The 16243-nt window shown below is 49.1% G+C and overlaps 1 protein-coding gene across 1 annotated transcript in view; it reads right to left on the bottom strand.

Annotated features, from left to right (window-relative positions):
• Positions 1-200: 200 nt before the first annotated feature.
• The window catches only part of PARP1 (poly(ADP-ribose) polymerase 1), a 461510-nt gene continuing 445467 nt past the window's right edge, over positions 201-16243 (bottom strand). The window contains exon 23 of the mRNA XM_086926179.1: positions 201-722. Within this exon, the coding sequence (XP_086782305.1) occupies positions 641-722 (82 nt within the window). The 3' untranslated portion in view covers positions 201-640. The remainder of the gene's footprint in view (positions 723-16243) is intronic.

Raw genomic sequence — 16243 nt, forward strand, 5'->3', positions numbered from 1 at the left:
TATCTATAGTTCTATATCTTTATAGCTACATCTACATTTCTATATGTATATCTGTGTCAAAAGTATTCTCTACCAGAGTTTTTCTGAGATGAACAATAAAAGATAGTCAACAGGTTTCAAACAAAATTTTAGACAGTGTGCATGATAAATCACGGTAATAAAAGTGACATCAAACAATACAACTGTTAAAAAATAAACAATTTCTGTAAGAAATTAGCTTTTATTTTCTGCTTCAAAATAAATGTTTAACATTCAAAACGAAAGTAATGTGGAAGAACATTTTGAACAAAATTTAGGCTCTCTTTCAGCCATTTTGTGTAAACATCCGCAAGCTTCTATCTTATTTTGCTAAAAAAGTTCACTTATTTTTTGGTCTACTGTCAGTTCTAAGCAACACAGCTGACAGCCCACATCTGGAATTCCAAACAAACTTGAAAGAATAATGTTCTGGGTTCAGTCCAGTGCATCGATGTGGATATTTCTTGCATATAAAACGTGTCTAAAGTGATCTAAAAAGTCGTCATGTTGCAGGACTTAGGTTTCCTTTAGATTCTTAAATGGACAGTCGATGTCAGTATACTGCAGGCATTATTTGCAGAGCATCTACCTAATAGCTCATTAGCAGGTAATGGAGTCCAGTTCACCAGAGCGAAGTCTTATAGTTGAAATCAACTTTCAGGAGGTACTTGAGGTTCACCTGAGCCACATCATACACAATGTATCTAGAGAAGTAGTAGTTAAGGAGTGCTTCCAAATATAGAGATGGTGGTTCACAATAGTACTCTTTATTTATTGGAAAACAGCACATTTACACTTCAAGAACACAGTGTCTCTTTCTACAGATATCACATTTTCTATGTAATAACTCAGACTGTGGCAACTAAGGACTTAAAATTCACATATTAAAATAAATCTGCATCCAATGAAGAGAACTGAGAGGCTTAAAAAAACAAGCTTTTCCCTGTTTGCTGTAAAATACAAGTTACTTGCAACTGTAGTTTGGAAGCTAGGTATTCTAGATGGACATGTTGTACATTATTCTATGTAGTGTTTGGGTCTGTAAAACATTTTGAGAGAACACCAACCTCAGCCCAAAATGCCCCAATTATGTGACCTCAGTCTTCAAATTGGTAATACTTCAAGTAGGCCAACCGCAGGAACGTAGACCATAACATACTTTTAGTGGTATACTTTTTTCTTTCAGTAATGGCTCTTGAGAATGGAAATGCTCTATATCAACCTCAACATTTAGTCAGCTTTAAAGTAGTGTTAAGATTCATTAATTTGATTTTCTTGTGCTAATTACCTGTTAACTGTAACTATAATGAAATAAATAAAAATATAAGAAACTACTGACATAATGTTAGCATTTGTATATGGATGAAATACGGTAGAGATCTCAAGCCATAATTTGCTGTGAAAGATCTGATACATTGTATGACACGTTCCGGAAATTGCACTGCTTTAACTGGCAATGTGAGCAGGCGGTCCATTTTAAATGGGTTACCATAGAGACCTTTGTTGAGTCAGAACCTAAATTCTGCAAAGGGGGGGGGGGGGGGGGGGGGGGGGGCACTGGGCTTGGGGGGGGGGAAGGGAGAAGGAGAATGGAAAAAACAGTGCCTGATATTTTTCTCATGCTATTTTAGGGATTTCCTTAATGGGATATAGGTGTGATCAATTATTTAATTTATCAATTTAATTCTAAATATCACCCTTTGTTTCATGTATGTAATTTGTTGATTATTCCTGGAGTTTGAGGTAAAGGGCTTAGTTTAGACAAAGAAAATGTTACCAGGTAAGCATCTGTTCGTAATGTGCAATGCTGTATATTCTTCACATGCTCTGCATACTCATGCCATTTAGTTTTGGGCGTGGGCGTTTGAAAGTTGTTTTTTTGTTGCAAAGAAAGTATTTTGAGTCGCGGTATGTACTGTGACTCCATCCACCCTTAGCTGGGAATCTGCATGGGAAGCAATTACACGTTAAATTACTTTTTCGCACAGCAGATGAGAGTATTAGGATTGGGGAGTGAACGTAGCATGGTGCATACATGCATTGCGAAAAGGGAATTCATTAGTAAATAAGAGATATGCAAGTACAGCCACATGGTTCTGGGGAGGAGAGTAGTTACATGTGAATCCAGAGCACTAAATAATACAGATGCTTACTGAGTACGTAACTTTTTCCATTTGTAGCTTATGTTACTGTAGATACATACACATCCTCTGCATAGACTGGAAAACAGTAACACCCCCTACAAGCAGTGGCTAGTGTGCAGATGTATTCAAACAAAGGTATGCAGTCCCTAAGAAATATTAAAGAGAAAAGAAGAGGACTGGTCGATGCAATTAGATGTCCGGAAAGAGGAGAGGGTGTCTCCCACTTTAGGAACTAGGGCCCTCACACACCAGGCTGGGTGTCATGCTTCACCATAGGGCAGAGGTCTTCAATCTATGGGGCACGACCCCGAGGGGGGTCGTGGAGTTCTGGGAAGGGGGTCGCAGAGTCTGTCAGAGCATGCAGTTCCTTGAAACGCGTGGTCTGCCTTAGTGGCGTTGGGCTGATTGAGGGTGCTCACGGCGGAGGCCTAATTTACACAGAGGGTTGAAAAACATCAAAGCCTCATTAACATGTAAAAGGTCTTTTAAAGACCTGTGAAGTACTCGGTTGTGGCTTTGTGTGTGTCCGTGAAGCTGTTTCAGCCGGGCTGAAATACACAAGGGGGCGGGGTGGCTGTGGGAGGAGGCTGTAGCCCTTTGAGTTCAATGGATGCTGCGCGCCTGGAGCTGTGGGTCCCGCCAGTAAAGCACATGAAAGGTCCTCCCCCACCCCACCCCCCACTGACACGTCCCATAAATCATTAGTTCAAATCCCACGAGTCCTTATACCTGGCGCCTGCGCTGGAGAAATATGCCTGAGAGTCTGTTCGTCACGGTGAGATGTTACAGCCTTTCTGCCCCCAGCAGGGAGGCCCAGAGATGCCCTCCCATGAGAGAGGAAGAAGACGCCGAGATACTGACACCCCCCCCCCCCACCCATGAGAGAGTCACAGAAAAGGTCAAGTCAAAGAATTTATATAGCGCTCTACATACCCAGAGGGTCTCAAGGCGCTTGAGGAGGGGTGGGGAAATTACTTGTCAAATATCCACGTTTTAAGTTGCTTTCTGAATGCTAGGTGATTCTGAGTAAGGCGAAGGTAAGTGGGAAGGGAGTTCCAGGTTTTAGCTGCCAGGTAGGAGAAGGATCTACCTCCCATGGTGGTTTTGTTGATGCGAGGTACAGTGGCAAGGGCTTGGTTGGATGATCGTAGCTGGCGGGAGGGGGAGTAGAAGGACAGTCGTGTGTTGAGGCATTCTGGTCCGATTTCGTAGAGTGCTTTGTGTGCGTGGGTTAGGAGCCGGAAAGTGATCCTCTTATTGACGGGAAGCCAGTGGAGGTTTTTCAGGTGACCAGAGATATGTTCTTTACGCGGGATGTCTAAAATGAGCCTGGCTGAGGCGTTTTGGATTCGTTGGAGTTTTTTCTGGAGTTTAGCGGTAGTACCGGCGTAGAGGGTGTTTCCATAGTCCAGTCGGCTCGTGACCAGGGCGTGGGTGACCGTTTTCCTAGTTTCGGTGGGGATCCAACGAAATGTTTTTTTGAGCATGCGGAGAATGTTGAAGCAGGATGAAAGACGGCGTTGACTTGTCTGTTCATCGAAAGTGAGGAGTCTAGGATGACGCCCAGGTTCCGTGCATGGTCTGTCGGGATGGGTGATTTTCCAAGGGCTTCTGGCCACCAAGAATCGTCCCATGCAGAGGGGGAGGTACCTAAGATAAGGACTTCTGTTTTATCTGAGTTCAGTTTCAGACGGCTAGGTTTCATCCATTCAGCTACTTCTTTCATTCCTTCGTGTAGGTTAGTTTTGGCGGTGCTAGGGTCCTTGGTGAGTGATAGGATCAGTTGAGTGTCATCCGCGTAGGAGATGATGTTGAGGTTGTGTTGGCGAGCGATGGTCGCGAGGGGGCTCATGTATACGTTGAAAAGGGTGGGGCTGAGTGAAGATCCTTGTGGCACGCCGCAGATGACTTCAGTGGCCTCTGACTTGAATGGTGGAAGGCGGACTCTCTGGGTTCTTCCGGTGAGGAACAAGGTGATCCATTCTAGTGCTTTTCCTTGGATTCCAATGTTTCTGAGGCGCTGTAGAAGGGTGCTATGGCAGACTGTGTCGAAGGCTGCGGAGAGGTCGAGGAGGATGAGGGCGACTGTGTCTCCATTGTCCAGTAGAGTTCGAATGTCGTCTGTTGCTGCGATGAGGGCGGTTTCAGTGCTGTGTTTGGCTCGGAAGCCGGACTGTAAGGAGTCGAGGGAGTTGTTGGCTTCGAGGAAGGCGGCGAGCTGGTTGTTGACAGCTTTCTCGATGACTTTGGCCGGGAATGGAAGGAGCGAAATGGGACGGTAGTTTTTGAGTTCGGTGGGGTCCGTTGTTGGTTTTTTCAGAAGGGCGCTGAGTTCAGCGTGTTTCCAGCTCTCCGGGAAGGTGGCGGAGTTGAGGGAGCAGTTGATGACGTCTCGGAGGTGCGGTGCTATGATGGAGTCTGCTTTGTTGAAGATGTGGTGAGGGCATGGGTCTGTGGGGGATCCTGAGTGGATGGAGTTCATCAGGCGGATAGCGTCCTCAGTGGAGATTGGGTTCCAGTCATTAAGGATTTTCGAGGGTGGTGAAGGTCCAGCAGATGGTTGGGTGGGTTGGTCTCCGGGTTGGTTGTCGAAGCTGTTGTGGATGTCTGCAATATTGTTGTGGAAGAATGAGGCTAGGGAGTCGCAGAGGGCTTGAGAGGGGGTGATGTCATTGGAGTTGGCCGAGGGATTGGTGAATTCCTTGACGATGTTGAAAAGTTCCTTGCTGTTGTGGGCGTTGCTATCTAGTCGGTCCTTGAAGGCGGTTTTCTTGGCTTTTCGGATCAGTTGGTGGTGTGTGCGAGTGGCGTTTTTGAAGGCTTCCTTGGTGCTGGTGGTTGGGTCTTTTTTCCAGGCCTTCTCAAGGGAGCGGCAGAGTTTCTTGGATTTCTTAAGATCATCGTTGAACCAGGAGGCTTTCTTGCTGCCAAGTTTGATTTGTCGTTTTTTCAGTGGTGCTAGGATGTCGGCGCTGTTGGATAACCATAGGGTGAGGTTGGTGGCGGCTTGGTTGGGGTTTGCGGAGTGGGTAGGGGCGTTTAGAAGAAGCGATGAAGAGATCTGGTCGATGGTGATTTTGTTCCAGTTTCTTTGCAGAGTTGGTTGGGGGTGGTTGTTGGGTTTGGGCTTGTTGTAGGTAAAGTGGACGCAGCTGTGGTCAGTCCAGAGGAGAGCCGTAGTGTGGCTGAAGGAGACATGATTGCTGGAGGTGAAGATAGGGTCGAGTGTGTGACCTGCGATGTGGGTGGGGGAAGTGACCAGTTGTTTAAGTCCGAGGTTGGCGAGGTTGTCCAAAAGGGTGGTGGAGTTATGGTCGTTGTTCTTTTCAAGGTGAAAATTGAGGTCTCCCAGAAGGATGTAATCTTTGGAGGGGAGCGCGTGTGGAGTGATGAAGTCCGTGATGTCCTCACTAAATTGTGCGCGGGGTCCTGGAGGTCTGTAAAGGAGGGTGCCTCTGAGTGTGGTCTTGGGGTCGATGTGGATCTGGAAGTGAAGGTGTTCAGAGTTGGCGAGATTGACGTCAGAGCTGGTTGAGATGTGGATGGATTTCTTATGGACGATAGCGATTCCTCCTCCTGTGTGGCCGGTGCGGTCCTTGCGTATGATCTTATAATCTTCTGGGATGGCGATGGTGATGTCTGGGGCGGAAGAGGCGTTTATCCATGTTTCTGTTAGGAAGGCGACGTCCGGAGAGATGGTGTCTAGTAGATTCCATAGGTCAATGGCGTGCCTGTGGACCGAACGGGTGTTTGAGCAAGATGCATTGTAGGTTGTTGGGGTCGGGAGTCTGTGGTGTGATCGTAGCGGAGTAGTTGTAGGTGCCGCTGAATTTGCAGGAGTTGCATGAGAAAGGTCCATGGGTGTGTCCAGGAGCGGCTTGGGCGCAGTTGGGGGAGCGGCCGGGGTTAAGGGTTAGGAGGGTGGTGGCATCGTAGGTAGTGCGGGAGGGCTGGGCAATGCGAGGGCCAGGGGGTCTGGCGCTGGGCGCGGTCCAGGCACGGACGGGCTTACCTTTGGCGCACCTTCGGCGCGAACGCTGCGCGTAAACGCTGCGCGCGGGACCAGCTGTCATATATGGATGGGGGAGGGGCGAGGGCGGCTCAGCTGGGAGGCGGGGCGGGTTTGCTAGGAGCACAACAACAAACAAAATGGCAGCGGAGCGCTGGGGGATAACGCGCAAACACAGACAAAGTTACACTGGCAAATGAAAATCAAAACAGAGCTAAAGCGGCGATTTAAAATGACAACAGTGCAAAAAGCGGCAAGCAAGGCAGATTGCAGGCAATAATAACGAGGCAGAGATAGGAAGCGCTGCACAACGATACCAGGTGTCGTCACAGACACTGGGGAGCGACCACTCGGCTCGAGAGCTAAGAGCGAGTCACAGCGCTTCGAGGTACTGCAGCGCTGGAAGTAGTCTGTGGGAGGGCGGCTCAGCTGGGAGGCGGGACGGGTTTGCTAGGAGCACAACAACAAACAAAATGGCAGCGGAGCGCTGGGGGATAACGCGCAAACACAGACAAAGTTACACTGGCAAATGAAAATCAAAACAGAGCGAAAGCGGCGATTTAAAATGACAACAGTGCAAAAAGCGGCAAGCAAGGCAGATTGCAGGCAATAATAACGAGGCAGAGATAGGAAGCGCTGCACAACGATACCAGGTGTCGTCACAGACACTGGGGAGCGACCACTCGGCTCGAGAGCTAAGAGCGATGAGTGGGTGGATGAATGATGGGTGGATGAATGGATGAAAGGGTGGATGGATGACGGATAAATGTATGGATGTAAGGATGAAAGGGTGGATGGATGGATGTATGGGTGGAAGGATTAAAGATGGGACGGATGAAGAATGGATGGATGAAAGGGTGGATGGATGAAGGCTGGATGGATGGATGAAGGGTGGATGGATGAAGGGTGGATGGGTGTGTGAAAAGGTGGGTGGATGAATGATGGATGAAAGGGTGGAAGGATGAACGGGAGGACGGATGAAGGATGGATGGAAGGATGAATGGGTGGATGGATGAAGGGTGGATGGATGAAGGGTGGATGGATGGATGGATAAAAGGTTGCATGGATGAATGATGGATGTGTGAAAAGGTGGGGGATAAATGATGGGTGGATGAAGGATGTATGTATGGATGGATGAAAGGGTGGATGGATGAAGGATGGATGTATGGATGGAAGGATGAAAGGGTGGATGGATGTATGGATGGATAAAAGGTTGCATTGATAATATGGAGGGATGTGTGAAAAGGTGGGTGGAAAATGATGGGTGGCTGGGTAAAGGATGTATGGATGGAAGGATGAAAGGGTGGATGGATGTGTGAAAGTGTGGGTGGATGAATGATGGATGGATGGATGGATGTGATTAGGTCTAACAGGCGCATTTATGGTTGTCGATAGTTGTTGATGATGAGGAGTACCAGTTTCTAGAAACTTTTGTCGGATGGGGTCCTTATGCCTAAAAAGGTTTTACAAGGGGGTCTCGGCATCAAAAAGTTTGAAGACCTCTGCCATAGGGCATGCTCCTCGTCAGGCGCTGCAATACCTGACGGGCACCCTATGAGGGGCTCTTTGGCGGAAATCTTTTATTCCCAAAGTGCCTAGTGGTGTAGATGAGTGTAAAGGGTGTCAGGGAGATTTAAAACAGGACACAGTTCTACTCAAAATTAATTTTAATCAGCGAGTCCACTTGTCCCAGCTAAAATTTGAACTGGCACACCACTGGTTTAATGTTCAGCGGTAGCTACAAAATAAAGGTTGCCCGTTGGGCATTTTTAAGCGCTGGCATGACTAGGAGCATGACACCCAGGTGTGTGAGGGCCCTAGTTCCAAAAGTGGGAGACACCCTCTCCTCCTTTCGGACATCTAATTGCACAGACCAGTCCTCTACATTTCTCTCTTTACTGTTTCTTAGGAACTGCATACCTTTGTTTGAATACATATACCATAAGGCCATGTATGCTGGACCTATAAGAGCCCCCAGTCCCCTTTACTTTTGATATATAGTGTGCAGATGTCTCAAATGAAGTCCTTAGCACTGTTAAGCTAACCACTGCTTGCTGTCTGACTAAGGTGCGCACACAATAGTTCTTGGCAAAAGTGTGCGGACTTCACCAAGTAACTGCTTTACATATATCAGCTAAGGGGATATTGCCAGGAAAAGCCATGGTTGCTGCCTTGTTGCATGCAGAGTGTGCCCTGGGTTTAACGGGGAGTGCTCTTTTGGGTAGGTGATCACAATCTGGATCCATTTGACTATCTATATTGTAATACCAGTTTGGGAAACAGGCAACCCTTTAAGTGGTTTAGCAAAGGCTATGAAGAGATAGTCGGCTTGGCCCTGTCAATGTAGTATATGAAAGTCTGTTGGACATCTAGTGTGCGAAGGGGTCTTCTGCTAAGGAGCCTGGATGAGGGAAGAAGACGGGGAGCTCTATGGTTTGGTTACAATGAAAGAAGGAAAATTACTTTTAGGTGGAACCTTGAGTAAGTTAGGAGTATGACCCTGACACTGTGTACCTGAAAGAAGGCTCCCTAAAGCATGAAGCCCTGTAACGCACGGATGCATCCGAGGGATATTATGGCTATGAGGAACGGTACAGTTCAAGAAGAAATTGGAGAGCGCAAGAGTGTAAGGGCTCAAAGTGAAGGAGCAATGATCCTGTTAAGGAGCAAATTGACATTCCAAAGAGAGGGATGATCCTTTTCAGATCTTCCATGAGCGTTTTAATTACAGGGATGTGTAAAAGTGAGGAATGTAGGTGCCTACGGCTGCTAAACCGAGCCGTGTGGACGTGTAGCAAAGCCTAATTTGTAGATGAAGCAGGTAATGTCACTGTGTTTGAGGATGCAATAATGGACACATTTGTTCCATTTTGCTGCATAGCAGACTTGTGGAGTAAGTCTGTGGGGCTCGTGCAATGATGTCCATACATTCCTATAGAAGATCCAGGTAGTCAAATTCTAATACCTCAAGCTCGGGATCGCTAGATTCAGGTGGCGGGGGTCTGGGTGTCTAATTTCTGCTGTTGTTTGGCCTATAGGGGGCATTTTGTGGGGGTTGATGGACATCTTGAGAGTGCTGTGTACCAGGGTTGTCTCGCCCATGGGGTGGCTAGGAGAAGCAGTGTTTGAGAATTTTGCTGTATCTTCTGCACTACGTGTGGAAGGTGCATGAGAGGCAGAAAAGCGTAAGCAAAGAACCCTGAAGAGTTCATCCATAGTGATTTGCCCATAGACTGTGGATGTGGGTACCTAGAGGCAGAGTACGATCATTTTCTTTTTTAGGGGCTGTCAAACAGGTCTACTTGTGGAGCGTTCCAACGCTGGAAATAGTGGTGTAGGACTAAGGGGTAGATTTCCCACTCACAGACTTGTTGATGGTGTCCTGCTGAGGAGATTTGCCAAGTCGCTGTTTACCCCGAAAGATAATCCGCCAGTAGGTGTATGTTGGGAGTTTTGCATTGGGAGTGGGCATGGGAAGATGAGTGCTACTCTGTTTTTAGACATAATACATCACAGTAATATTGTCAGTTTTGTTCAGGACTATTTTGCCACGAGTGAGTGAGTGGTAGGCAGGATTTGAGGTTGGAATGAATAGCCGGGAGCTTGAGGTAGTGTAGGAGGCTGGCTCTGTATTTACTATACCAAAGTATGGTATAGTGTGCACAGAGTCCAGTGGACCCCAAAGGTAGGTAGAGATAAAAGTAGATAATACCTTATTCTCGATTTGTGGTAGTGTGGGCGAGCAGTAAGGCGTTATCTCGTAAACACCCCCACCCACTATGCAGGGCACACGCTCGACCCTATCTTCACCTCCAGCAAGCACATCTCCTTCAACCACACCACAACTCTCCACTGGACGGACCACAGCTGCGTTCACTTCAACTACAAAAAGACCACGATCCACAACCACCCTCAACCTTTTCTGCAAAGAAACTGGAACAAAATTACCACCGACCAGATCTTCACATCGCTTCTCCAAAACCCTCCTGCCAAGTCATCGAACCCTAACCAAGCAGCCATCAACCTCACACAATGGATCACCCACAGCGCCGACGAATTAGCACCCATGAAAAACCATCAAATCAAACAAGGCAGCAAAAACGCCCCCTGGTTCAACGATGACCTTAAGGAATCCAAAAAGCTCTGTCGTACCCTTGAGAAAGCCTGGAAAAAAGACCCAAACACTATCACCCGAGCTGCCTTCAAAAACGCCACTCGCAAACACCACCAACTAATCTGGACAACCAAGAAGTCAGCATTCAAAGACCGACTAGACAACCCCCACAACAGCAAGGAACTATTCAACATCGTCAAAGAATTTACCAACCCCACCGCCAGCACCAACGACATCACTCTCTCCCAAGTCCTCTGCGACTCCCTTGCTTCATTCTTCCACAACAAAATCGCCGACATCCACAACAGCTTTGACAACCAACCCGGAGTCCAACCCACCTCACCCACCTCTGAACCTAAAACCCCCTCGAACATCCTTAACGACTGGAACCCAATCACCACTGATGACACCATTCGCCTGATGAACTCCATCCACTCAGGATCCCCAACAGACCCATGTCCCAACCACATCTTCAACAAAGCAGACTCCATTATCGCACCCCACCTCCGAGACGTCATCAACTGCCCCCTCAACTCCGCCACCTTCCCGGAAAGCTGGAAACACGCCAAACTCAGCGCCCTTCTGAAAAAACCCACAGCAGACCCCACCGAACTAAAAAACTACCGCCCCATCTCGCTCCTCCCATTCCCTGCCAAAGTCATTGAGAAAGTAGTCAATAGCCAGCTCGCCGCCTTCCTCGAAACCAACAAATCCCTCGACTCTTCACAGTCCGGCTTCCGAGCCAAACACAGCACAGAGACCGCCCTCATCGCAGCAACAGACGACATTCGAACACTTCTGGACAACGGAGACACAGTCGCCCTCATCCTACTTGACCTCTCCGCAGCCTTCAACACAGTCTGCCATAGCACCCTCATACAACGACTCAGCAACGTCGGAATTCAAGGAAAAGCATTGGACTGGATCATCTCATTCCTCGCCAGAAGAATGCAAAGAGTCCGCCTTCCCCCTTTTAGATCAGAGGCCACAGAAGTCATCTGCGGCGTACCACAAGGATCTTCACTCAGCCCCACCCTCTTCAACGTTTACATGAGTCCCCTCGCATCCATCGCGCGCCAACACAACCTCAACATTGTCTCCTACGCAGATGACACACAGTTGATCCTCTCCCTCACCAAAGACCCAAACACCGCCAAAACCAACCTACATGAAGGGATGAAAGAAGTAGCCGAATGGATGAAGAACAGCCGTCTAAAATTGAACTCGGACAAGACAGAAGTCCTCATCTTAGGTACATCCCCCTCCGCCTGGGACGACTCATGGTGGCCACTGGCCCTGGGAAACGCACCCGTACCTACGGACCACACACGTAACCTGGGCTTCATCCTGGGCTCCTCGCTCTCGATGACCAGACAAGTCAATGCTGTATCATCATCATGCTTCAACATACTACGCATGCTCAAAAAAACATTCCGTTGGATCCCCACCGACACGAGAAAAACTGTCACCCACGCACTGGTCACAAGCCGGCTGGACTACGGAAATACCCTGTGTAGGAGAGTAGGGTCTGCAATCCTATGATCACCCAGATTTTTTGCTTTTGTTTCACTGGTTTACGACTTTCTCTGGCTGCGGGCCTGCCAATCAGACCCACAGCCTGGCTGTTCTCTTTCTAAATTACGAGATGTACCCTAGGTGCATTTACCAATTGGTACTGGGCCACCTTATCAGACCCTGTAACTCAGGGCATAGGTGTACCCAGGGCCACCAGGGGCTGCAGCATGTATTGTGCCACCCCTGGCCGGCCTCCTAAATTTGACACAACTGGCTGCATGACAGCTGGGGCGAAGTCGTGTAATCACCCTTTGCTTTAGATATAGTAGTTCTATATCTAACCCTCCAATGGACACCCGAGTTCCTATCAGTCACTCCTATGGCAGGCCTTGACAATCCTGAAGGCAGAGTGCATGGGCTCGCGTGAACTGTGTTCTGGCCCGAGCCGAGCCGGTTGCAGCTTGCGGAGAAAAGACCCAATGGCTGTTCCATGATAACGCGTACCACATCGGTAACTTCGGTGCCGCGTTATCAAGACATGTCGAGTAAGGTGTCATACGAATCGGGGTGCTGCCCTCTCACCAACCCTGGCGACGAGGTTAGCATCCCGCCCTTCTAGAGGGACACGACATGTACGTAACTGTGAACCCCGGTTAAAGTTAACGAAAGCCTCAGCTCCACAAAATGGATGCTGCCACCACAGACACGAGTCTGACCTCCTGCTGCTGGGAGTCCTTCCAGCGAGGAGCACTTGGACAAAGGGTTTCCTGTCGAGGGCGGTGTTCGCACCGTCCCAGACAGGGTTTGTGTATTCTGGGTAGGTAGGGCTTTTGCGAGAAGGTGACTGCGGAGTGGCACCCCGGTGCTCACTACGCATCTGCCGGTTAGAACCAGTTCCAGGGGCGACAGCCCTGGCCTGGGGAAAGTCCGGCAGGGGAGAGGGGTGTAACTACCCCCCTTCCTGGTCCCACCCTTAGGGCAGGACCTAGTCATGTACCCACCCCTTTCTTTAGGATAAAGGCCGGAGCGGGGACCCTTCCAAATTAGATCATCTTTGAATCAAGAATACTTTCTACGAAAGGACTTCAAGACTCTTCTCAAGATTTCTCCCTTGTGGCTAAGGAGTAGTCACCCTGCATCAGCGGGCACCATCTAAGAACTCTGCGGTTTGCTGTAAGTCCTTCCTCAAGGAATCCGACGGCCCAGCTCGACGAGAACCGGCTTCCCTGGCACCTCTGACCTCTACCCACGTCATCAGCTCAGCTGTGATCTGTGGGTGCGACGAGACCTCGAGGGACCGGCCATCATCAGAACCTGCACGCTCTTAAAAACCAGCACGACCATCGAGGTAACTCTCTGGTGAGTGCTCTGGGGTCCGAGAAGCCCCGACCCTGAGCCGCTCCAGCTCCGAAGTGTGGTCTCCCAGCATCTCCACGATCTGCGTGGGGCCCTTCTGCTCGCTGCTCAGCACGTTGTCTGGTCACTAGCCGCTGGCTTGTGTCCTTCTGTGACGACATCCGAGAATCAACACTGCCGGTCTGGTTGCTCCAGACTGGCCCTTGCTTCCATCTTTTCGAGAAGCACCCCGGACCCTCCTGGTCCACTCAAGACGCCAACAGCGCCATCCTTCGTGGGACAGCTCGCACCTCCACCGTGGTCGCCGACAACGCCTCCTGGTCCGTGAGACTGCAGAGCCTAGCGTCGCCCACTCCCCTGGTCGAGGTGACGGCCAACTGGTGCCTTCCTGGTACCCTCTGACTACTGGCTAGTAGTACGAACTTGGTCCCCTCTGCTTTCAGGTTCCATCAATCTCCGATCCAGGCTTGGATCTCTACGAACTATTCATCACTGGTCGCCGGCCAGCAACTCCTTCTCTCCCGGCTCCTGGCTCGTCAGCGAAGACCCCGACGCCTGTAAGACTTGTGCAGCCGCAGCCCTCGTGGCTAGGTAACTCAGCATTTCGGTGCCTGCATAGCCTCCTTACTCTAGGGTCCCGAGTCCCTCGCTTCCGACTTGCCTTAACCTTTCCGTGTCCTCGGACACTTGTTTTAAACTGTGCACTTGAAGTATTTGCTAAAGAGATTTGGTTTGTGCTTAGTACCCTGTCCTCAAAAAGAGTACAGGGCTGTTGTGATTCTTAATAAATATATTGTTTATTTTCATAACACTTGTGTGGTGTCCTTTCACTGGGTGTTCAAGGGGTACATGTGTGGTAAACAGCTGGCTTAACGCGCCCTCTCGAGTCTTTAGCCTTAGACTGCTCGTATCCACGCTACTAGGATAGCTGGTCTATAGGTTGACTTACAACCAAACACCATAAGGGTCGTTGGAACGATACATAGCGGTCGCTAGAATAGCGAACGTTGCATATCGGGCCAACTTCTCACACCCTGTACGCAGGAACCACTGCGAAACTTCAGAAAAAACTCCAACGCATCCAAAACGCCTCAGCCAGACTCATATTAGACATTCCCCGCAAAGATCACATATCCTGTCACCTGAAAGACCTTCACTGGCTCCCGGTCAACAAGAGGATAACGTTCCGTCTCCTCACCCACGCACACAAAGCCCTTTACGAACTTGGACCCGAATGCCTCAACACACGCCTATCCTTTTACTCCCCCGCCCGCCAGCTGCGATCGTCCAATCAAGCCCTCGCAGCTGTTCCACGCATCCACAAAGCCACCATGGGAGGAAGATCCTTCACCTACTTAGCGGCCAAAACCTGGAATTCCCTTCCCATCCACCTCCGCCTTACACAAAATCACCTATCCTTCAGAAAACAACTAAAAACTTGGATATTCAATAAGTAAATTTCCCCCCCTCACTCAAGCGCCTTGAGACCCTCTGGGTATGTAGCGCGCTATATAAATGTTGACTTGACTTGACTATCAGAGGGAAGTGTTAAGCATTTGTTGTACACACTCAGGCAAGAAATGATGTCACACACTCAAAGACTGAACTCAGACCAATGTTGTTTGTATAAAAATATTATTTAGTTATTTTATTTCTAGAACCAAGCCAGGCCTGGTGCAGGTAAGTGAAATAATACTTGGCAGTATTTATGCAGTAAATTACAGTTGAATGCCTGTTCAAATGCAGTTGGCTGATTTACAGGTAAGTCAGTAATCAGAATTACTTTTAATTTGTAGATTACAATACACGTTACTTCTTGGATTACTTTTTAAGTTACTTTTTCTAATCAGTGTGATATTGCTAGATATCACACAGACTTCTAGACAAAAGGTAAGTAATTCCCTTTTTTTCACAGATGCAGTTTTTCAAGTTTTCATACAAACCAACTCCACACTTATAAGAATTTTCAAAGAAAAGCAGTGAATGCAATCCTATGGGAGGAAATGAAGTTATTGGTTTGCAGGTAAGTACTTTGTTGTGGGGCTTGGCTTCCGGGGTTAGAACCAGGGTTCCCCAAGGGTTGAGGATGCACTCTCAAAGCACCCTCAGTGTCACTAGGGCGGCCAGGTGCGGAGTGCTGAGGCCGAACGTTATCCAATGAGGGATAGGGGGTCTCCAGTTGGTGGCTGCTCACGAGCAGGCCACAAGGTTGTGGGAGCAAAGCTCTTGGTGTTAGGCTCAGGGCAAAGGGGGATCCGATGTAGCACCAAAGGTGCACCTGCCGCGGGGCGGCTGGGTGCAGGGGGCTGTTTTAGCGTGGGGTGCCCTGTTGGTTTTAATGAGGATTATTTGGTTGCGAAAAACACTGCATGCTCGGGCTGAAGATCTTCTGGAGGAGACCATCGCTTGGAGAGGTAAGTTGGGATGTTTTGGGATGCCGGCACACTGTCGGTTGGGCTACCCAAGGCCGTGGGATGTCAGGTGCAGTGGTGTCTTTTGGCGTCCGTTTTTTCTCACAGGCTCCAGTCGCAGAGTTGGGGGGATCCTCCAGAACAGGGCTACAGGCGTCAGTTGGAAACTTGAGGTGGGTCAGGGATCACCAGATCCAATGTCAGGATCGCCAGGAAGACCTCCTCGTGGTGTTCAGCCACTTGAAATCGGGCCGTGGGCATTGGGTGCAGAGTGGTGCAGACTCGCAGATTTGGCCAGAGTCTGTTGGTGAGCAAATCCGGCGCTCACACAAGACAAAGTCTTGGTTGGCAGGGCAGGTCCTCCAGGTTCTAGGGGACTGCTGGCAGCAGGACACACCAGTATTTTGCTGGAGCAGGTCGAGGTTGGGACAGGCCGGTAGGGTTGGGCCCAAGTCAGTTGGTGTCCTCTACTTTTTCTCCAGCACAGCTCTGCAGTCCTTGTCTGAGGCGGCAAGGTTCAGGGTTGCCCCTAAATACAACATTCAGGGGTGTTACAGGTAGGTAAAGGTCGGGATCATTGGGTCCCTTCACAGGGGTGGGTACACCCCCAATTATGCCACCCCTCAGGGGGAGGCAAGCATAAACCTCACTCTGGTTGGCTGGGTCCTCACATCTG

The sequence above is a fragment of the Lissotriton vulgaris genome, chromosome 6 (assembly GCF_964263255.1).
Source record: "Lissotriton vulgaris chromosome 6, aLisVul1.2, whole genome shotgun sequence".
Classification (NCBI taxonomy): Eukaryota; Metazoa; Chordata; class Amphibia; order Caudata; family Salamandridae; genus Lissotriton; species Lissotriton vulgaris.